Here is an 8,344-nt window from a genome sequence, read left to right on the forward strand (position 1 = left end):
GAAGGCCATCTAGTCTATTAACTGAGGTATGACCATAGATGGAAATACATCCTTGGTAGCTGGGCAAGGTCCCTCCAAGTGGGGATATGGATGGCCACTAGCTTCTCTAATTCTTCTCTAAACTTGGTAGGTTCTTTGGAAAGTAGGGCCCAACAATCTGCAGCTGTCTAGGGGACATGAGTTCTTTGAGGAGAGGGTTCAGGGTACATTTGTAGAGGGCATTGCATAGGGAGGTCTGGATCTGACGAGATCTATGTTTGAGAGATTATAAGGTACAGCAGAGTGAGGCTTGCTGCATGTTCCTGGAGCCTGTTCCATTTCTACTTCCCAGCCATTAGCTATAAAAATGACCTCTATAACTCAGGCTTTAGATCATGCCAGATGGTTTTTTGTAAATCACCCAGGGAAAGAGAGATTAAAGTAAACAGTTGGATGTCTAGTACGGGTTTCTGGGAAGAATGGAGGTGTCAAGGGATTTTGTTGAGGAGGCGGAGGCCAAGGAGATGGGGTTGGATATTGGGCAAGAGATCAAATCAGGGGCCCTGAGAGATTGACACATTTAGACAAAACAAGTGCTGCTATGACTGCCTAACACAAAGCCAACATATCTCTCAGGAAAGAAAATAAGACAAGAGAGAAATCTCATCCAATGTTTTTGTTTCACTTTGTCCTGATAGACACCACAAGAGATGAGGACTGCCAACTCACCAGTGTGTGAAGGCCAGTTCCAACAGCTGGCTAATAAGAACCTGTCCCTGTGTTCTTTACATATAGTTCCACTCTTTATGACAAATGACACAAAAGGACAAAGACAAAGGAAGACAAAGACTATCTCTGAGAGTAAAAGAATTGAGTAGAATCTAGAGTTCTCACAAAACACCAAAAGTTGCTTTTTACCCAAAGAAGTAGTTGACAAACACAGTATCCCCTCCATAGCTGACCACCTCCCCACACTGACCAACTCCATAGTTAACCCAGTTTTCATACACCAGACATATACCACATGTATGTATCAGTACCACAGGTCTAGTTCCTTATGTTGATCAGTTTGTTACAGTCCCTTGGATGGTCGACTGACAGAGGTTCTACTTTATTTTCTCTTGGCAACCTCAATTTAGAGAGGGAAAAAGACAGAGAGTCTTACCATTCTCTCTTTGTTACTGGCCCCCACTGCAGAGATCCAAGAAGCTGAGGGTAAGAAATTGTTCCTCAGCTCAGTGCCTGTAGCTCAGTGAGTAAGGGTGCTGGCCACATACACTGAGGGTGGTGGGTTTGAGCCTAACCCAGACCAGCTAAACAATGACAACTGCAACTAAAAAAAAATAGCTGGGTGTTGTGGTGGTGCCTGTAGTCCCAGCTATTTGGGAGGCTGAGGCAAGAGAATTGCTTAAGCCTAAGAGTTTGAGTTTGCTATGAGCTGTGATACCACGACACTCTACCAAGGGCAATATAATGAGACTGCGTCTCAAAAAAAAGAAAGAAAGAGGATAGTAGCTCGAAGGAGTAGGGCACCGGCCCCATCTACCGGAGGTGGTGGGTATATGGGGCCAGCCAAAACTGCAAAAAAGAAAAGAAAAAATAGAAATCATTCCTTTTCCAGCCTTTGGTGACAAGGTCAAGGACTCAGCTGTAGCAGCCCTGGAGTGACCAATGTTCCAGCCAGTGAAGACAGCTTACTGTTGGCTAGCAATTTCTACAGGGGAGAGAGGGATTGCCGCTAACCCCTCCTTGCCCTCATTGGGCATTTTAGCTGGATCTAGTAAGCAAATCGACACCAGGCAAATCAACAAGAGAAAAGCACCCAAATTTGATCACTTTTAGCTGTACATGGGAAGCTTTATGAGAGAGTGAGATCCAGAGAAGCAGCCAAATAGTTAGGGTGGGAACTTGTGCAGATAAGAAAGAATTCTCAACACAAGGATTAAGATAAGAAGAAGTAAAAAGGTTTTACTTCCCAAAGGGGAAAGGCACAGCACATGAAAGAAAGACAGAAGTGCTAATCATGACAGTAAGGGGTTTGGGGGTTCTATGGGGACAAAGAGAAAGGAAAAGATGATTTCTGCAAGCTGATAGAAAAAGGTAGGTGTACAGCAGCTGCATCTGTTTTTTCTTTCCTTTTTCTCTTCTCTATGAGATTGGCTTTTTCTCGTCCCTGTGAGGGTCCTTGGATGTCTTCTGGTGAGAGTGGGTGTTGGAGGACAATTATGCTTCTTCTATCTTCATTCTTTGCAAGTGCTGGGGAAACAAACTCTTGAAATCACAGGTTGTTAATCAAACTGAGGGGTAGTGGTGTTCTGTAATATTTCTGTCTTTGTTTTTTGTTCTGTTATATAGTTTATTTTCCTCTATTAGATAGTTTATCAGTGATGCCATCCTTTCACAGAGGATGTTTTTGGGGGATTTTTTGAAACAGAGTCTCACCATGTCATCCTGGTAGAGTGCAGTGGCATCATCATAGCTCAAACTCCTGGCCTCAGGCAATCCTCCCACCATGGCCTCTCTGAGTATTAGGAGTATAGGCGTGAGTCACTCCACCTGACCTAAAGACGTTTTTATATTTTTTAGACAAAGAGTGATAGTTTTGAGGAAAAAGTGACAGTATAGAATCTGGTGAGGAGTGTGGACATGGTGGCTCATGCCTATAATCCTGGCACTCTGGGAGGCTGAAGTGGGAGGATCACATGAATTCAGGTGTTCAAAATCAGCCTGAGCAAGAGCAAGAACCTGTCTCTTCTAAAAACTGAAAAATTAGCTGAGCTGCATGCACCTTTAGTCCCAGCTACTTGAGAAGCTGAGTCAGAAGGATCCGGTAAACTGGAGTCTGCAGTTGCTGTGAGCTAGGATAATGCCACGGCATGCCAGCCTGGGTGAGAACACGAGATGCTGTCTCCAAAAAAAAAGAAAAAAATCTGGCTGGGGCAGTGAATGTTTTAGGGCAGTATATGAGGAGGCTGTAAAACACATTATTCAAGTCTATCGTAACCTATACTTTCAAGTCTCTGCTGATACAGCCTATTTTCTTACTCCATTGTGGACAGGGTACCTCTCCCTGAAGAACTTACGTTGCTCACTGTATGCAGGTAGAGACACATCAGCTTTCCCTTCCTGAAACTCTAATTTCCCTAATGTTTTTAACTCAAATAATCAATCAATAAGCCTATGTGGGATATTTTGGGATGGTGTGTCCTTCATGATTTCAACTGGCCATCCCAACAAAGACCACCACAGCAGTCCTGGAGAGGAGACTGGCCAGACTCCAGGGCCAAATCATTGAGCCCCTGTGTGCTCTGGTGGACATGTGCTCCCTGGTGGTGGCCTGTAGCCCCTGCAAAGACCCCACTGGGGTCAGTCCTTCAGGGGGAGCCCAGCTCAACTTTCTGCTCTGAACCCAGCTCAGCCTCCTGGTGAACACTCTCCTCAGGGCTACCCCTCCCAGGACCCCTTCTCCATCCAGTATGGGTCTTCCTAGGAGGAGCAGATGTAGGAATAGAAAAATTGCTAGTAAACACAGGGAGTGGAGCTTCATGGTCAACATGTTTCCAGCTCTATAGGCCTGTAGCCTCTGCAGGCCCTGGGATGGAGACACAGAAGGAAATGGCGACGTGATTGGCAGGTGTGGAGATAAGGAGGTTGGAAGGGAAGACAGTTTCTGGTGGTGACCAAGTAACCCTGAGCTCCTCAAAGAGGATGAGGCAGCAAAGGGAAGGGGTGAAGGCTGCTTCTGTGGCCCTGGGAACTCTGAGATTGGACTACAGTCCCTGCACAGCCCCACAGGACTGGATCTGGCTCCCTGGCTGGGAGTTCTCTTAAGGATAGGAGGGTAGGATCTGGACTATTTTACTTTGGACTTCATTTATGGCCCTGATTGTTCCCTCATGGCAAAGTTGGCACCCTTGGTCACAGTCCATGATCCGGACGGTAGGTGAAGCCTTGCTGCAGCCTCACTACCCCACCCCAGCCTCCTGTCTGTAGGCTTTTTCAACCTTTTACAGCTCTCTTCCTCCCTGGAGAGGACTCCTGGGGGTGGGTCACACCTCCTGATCAGTGACAAAGGGACCTCTAAAGGAATCACAGTCTCTTACTTCAGTTCACTTTGTTCCCGTGTGTGTGTGTGTCTACCCACACATCTCTGTTTTGAGAGATGGAATTATTTTTTAAAAAGTCTGGAGACCTCAGATTGCATATGAAACTATTGGTTTGTTTTCAAGGTGGCACCAAGGATGGACATTCTGTGGCCTGACTGTACAGCACTCAGGGCCTTGGAGCTCCTAGAGGCCTTCCTGGTCATCTTCATATCTTCAGCATTTACATGCCCAGCACCAATGCTCATGTCATGTTTTCCAGAACTCTGAGCTCATTGTCTCTTTTCCGGGCCAACAGTCATTTGTTCAACATCACAAGGTCCCCTGAAAGCTCCATATCTTCAATTTTTACATGTGTGGGGGTGAAAACCAAGAAGCCCAGGGAAGTACATCCCAGGCACACACTGAACGTGGCCCAGGAGTCTGTGTCACCTCCTGCAAAAGCTGCTCCACTGAGCCCATGACGAATGTCACCAGGGCACTGAAAACACTGGGAACCCAGGGGTCAGGAAGCCTGAGGGACCATAGGGCATGTTTCTCTAGCACATACCAGGCTCCCAATGTGAAGAGGAAATGAAAGACCAGAATTCAGAAATGAGTGTCACTCCATGCCATTGCAGGGGGTGAACACTTTGGGGGCTGGGACCTAAGAGATGCCACCAGAGGGAAGTACAGAGATGGTAAGTGAAGGTGGGTTCTGAGGCATGGTTACTGTTTTGAGGGCAGGAGGGCTTCAATGGTCCAAGAAAAGGGGTTAGGGCCCTGCCAGGCCTCAATGCCATCCTCTGGCTTGCCTGTCCTTCTGTTGTTCCTGTGACTCCAGGGTGTATGGTCAGCCCTGGACTGGAAGACATTGCCCTGGCTTCCACAGAGGATTGGCACAGAGGAAGCAGGGATAATCCCCTGACCCATAGCAAATCCCTCCCCAGTTCATCCCTCTCACTCTGCGCTCCATGAGGGCACCTGCCCATCACTGTACCCCATGCTCCCCAAGACGACAATTTAAATATATGTGCATGGGTGATCCTCTAACATTTCTTCAAAACCAAAATAATTGACAGGAATCCATGATTTCAAGAGAAATGACAAACTGGTTTTTGTGTCATTCTTCAGGATCCCAAAGAAAGACACCACTTTCCAGACAAGGCCAGCAGAGCTGGCCCGGAGGGGTCAGGCATCAGGCTGAGGGGGCACTCTCACCCTGAACCGCGGTGCACAGCCATCTTCATCTTCAGAGGAGGGTGCTCCAGCCTCCTCCAGGCCACTCCCATCCTGAAGGAGGATACAGCCTGGCCAGGCTGATGCTCACCCCAGGAGGGGGGCTGAGCCTGCTTCCACCTGCTCACATCCTCCACAATTTGGTGCTTTCCTGAGAATTTCAGAGTCAAGGCTTGAGTGGCTGCCAAGCAACACACCAGTGAGTGTGATTTGGGACCCACAGCTCAGAAGAAGATCCTGGTTCTTCTAAATATCAGCAGGGTCTTGAGGGATATTCCCCCAGAATCCTTTGTGGAGGCTGAGGAAGAGGAGAGACAGGTACTGGAGGGCGGAGAGCTCACACCCGGCAGGCTAGAGTGCTCCTGCCAATGTACCCCGTGCAGCACCAGTGCCCTTCTACTGTGTGCCTCAGCCTTAAATTCACAGGGCTTTGGCCGGCCTGGGAGAGCCCCACGTGACCATGGCATCCACCAGGAAGGTGGGCATGTAGCTCAGGGGGAGGTAGAGAAGCTTGGCGTCCCAGCCAGCTGAGTACCGGGTGCGCGGGTGGCAGGCGGTCAGCGCATGCTCCATGCAGTCCGTCACCTTGGATAGATCCTGCTCTAATCTTTGTTCCATTAAGTCTGCTGATTTCACGTCTGTACAGAATGAGAAGGCAACATGTGTACTTCACCCTGCAATGCTTCTGCTTGGGGTTCAACTTAAGAGTGGAAAGTTTCTAACAACTCACGCCTCACCAAAGGAATACCCCAGTCATCCATCCAAACTCCCTGAAGGATGCCCTAGCTTACCCCAGAAAGATCTGTTCCGCCCTAAGACACCTCTGCTGGGAAACCTGGACTGCCTGAGTGGAGGGTGTCTGCCAATACCACACCCCGGAGCACACGGAGCCAGCTGGGACACTGGCCTCACGTGCAGGGCCAGCTGGCTCCGGGTCCATGAGTCTCTCCCCTGTCTGGCCCCTGCCTCTTCAGAACAGTGAAAGCTTCAGCGAGGTGCTGGTCCCAGTGACTAATAAGCCTGGATACTTGTTTTATGTGTGAGCAGTTCTGGTAACACCCACGAGGGACTAGGTCCCCACTTGTCAGAGGAGGCTGAGCTTCCTCCCCCCACCAGCCCCACCCTCTGGTCAGGAGGATAGCTCCTCTTAGAGACCCAGAAATGAGGGTTCCTGGATTCCACCCAAGGGTTTGCTTCTCTGTCCACTCACTCACAGGATGCCAGAAACTTCTCGCCATAGCTCTGCTTGACTTCTGAGCTGGTCCGGCTCCACACTTCCTTCAGGTTTTTCAAGAATGTCTCCTTACTGGTCACAGCAGTCTTAAAGTACCCAGGCTCGATTAAAACCACCTTCACGCCAGAGTATGACAGCTCCCTCCTGAAGGACAGAGAGGCAGAGGAGCAAGGATTTCAGAATTCTTGGGAAGATCAAGCAATATGAATGCCATATCATGGTAAGAAACCTGGGACTTTTAATGGGTGAAGACCAGGTTAATAATTGGGAGGCGGGCAATGCATTTTAAAATACGTAATTATTGTTTTCAATATTTTACACACTAGCCTTACCTGCCTGAACCCCGGGATTTTGCCTCAAGGTGCCACTGCAGGGCCAACCCTCAAGTTCCCACATGGAGCCATCCCCATGACTCATCCATGGCACCCGTTGATCTCCTCAGCCCCTCCCTCCCTCTCCCACCGTGGGAAACTCCCTGGATCTGTCTCAGCAGGGCTACTGTAGCTGTCTTCTGAGGAGCGTCCCTTGGCCTTCAGTCCCACCTCCTCAGACAGGCTCTACTCCCTGCACCCAGGGGACGTCTGGATGCCTGATAGAACTAGCAGCCGCACTGAGCACAACCTGCTGTGGGTTTCATTGTCAACAACATGAAGTCTGGCCCTTGTGCAGGGTCAAAGGCATCCACAGCCCACCCTCACCAACCTGCTCATCTCCCTGTGCCAGACTTGGGCTTGTCCTTTGGCCTAGGAGGACCCTGTCACACCGAGGTCAGTGCCTGCTTACCGTGGGCCTGGGGTAATGACATCCTCTCATGCAGGAGCCCTGCCCACCCTCTTTCACAGGCTGCCAGGTGCAGCCCTCCAGGTCTCAGCTCTCACCACACATCCGGGACCCTCCGCAAATATGGGAGGGCCCCCAGCCAGCATGTCCTACTCGGTCACAACCCCTGCATCTCTTGTCCCTCTGCCTCCCAACTGTCCAAGTTTCCAGGTCAAGGACCAAACCCTGTTGTCCTAAGGTGTGCTGATTTCACGTTCCCACTACTGTCCCGTGCTGTCCTTGGCACTCACTGAATCAGAGGCTAAAACCATCTTCAGGGCCCGTGTATACCAATGTCATATTGGCCGTGGACATGGGCTCTGCACCCAAAGTATCCCTGTTCCTATCTGTTTCAGACATGTCCTGTCTATGGGCCCTTCTCAAAAGACTCAGACCCGCATTATATGGGTTCTTAGGCTCCAGGCCCCTCTCTCTACCAGAACATGGACGGAAGGTCCCAAGGCATGGCTGGCTAAATCCAGGGAAGTGCAGGACCACGGAGCCTGACAGAAGAATCTTGAACAAGGAGCCTTTAAGGCTATGATTAAATCAAACTCCTGAAAAATTCTCCCACAGAAGAACAAAAACAAGACCTAGGCCAGGCCCCAGCCCAGTGTGATACCTGAGTGAGTCCGAGAAGGCCTCGACGCCATACTTGGAGATACAATAGCCGCCACCAAAAAGTGAGACCCGGCCCATGACACTGGAGACGTTGACCACGCGGCCCCTGGCCTTCCTCACTAAGGGCAGCAGGCTCAGAGTCACCTCAATCACCCCCAGCAGGTTCACATCCAGTATGGTCACAAAGTCCTGTTTTGTGAGCCACTCGTTGGGGGCCGTGGGCTGGGAGATGCCAGCGTTATTCACCAGGCCCCAGAGTCCTGGGGACAGAGGGAGATGAGAGCAACACTGTGTTGAGCCTGTGCAGTTGGATGCGGTTATGTTCAAGCTTACATCCCAGTCGAGTGAGAGCACTGTGGTGTGTCCTGGG

The 8,344-nt window shown here is 49.9% G+C and overlaps 1 protein-coding gene across 1 annotated transcript in view; it reads right to left on the bottom strand.

Moving 5' to 3' along the window:
• Window positions 1–5,104: 5,104 nt before the first annotated feature.
• The window catches only part of LOC100944089 (retinol dehydrogenase 16-like), a 7,752-nt gene continuing 4,512 nt past the window's right edge, over window positions 5,105–8,344 (bottom strand). Inside the window, exons 2-4 of the mRNA XM_023513651.1 lie at window positions 7,976–8,339; window positions 6,515–6,678; window positions 5,105–5,938 (exon numbers count right to left, since the gene is read on the bottom strand). Coding sequence (XP_023369419.1) covers window positions 5,721–5,938; window positions 6,515–6,678; window positions 7,976–8,339 — 746 coding nt within the window. The 3' untranslated portion in view covers window positions 5,105–5,720. The remainder of the gene's footprint in view (window positions 5,939–6,514; window positions 6,679–7,975; window positions 8,340–8,344) is intronic.

The sequence above is a fragment of the Otolemur garnettii genome, unplaced genomic scaffold, assembly GCF_000181295.1.
Source record: "Otolemur garnettii isolate 467f Iridium unplaced genomic scaffold, OtoGar3 scaffold00043, whole genome shotgun sequence".
Classification (NCBI taxonomy): Eukaryota; Metazoa; Chordata; class Mammalia; order Primates; family Galagidae; genus Otolemur; species Otolemur garnettii.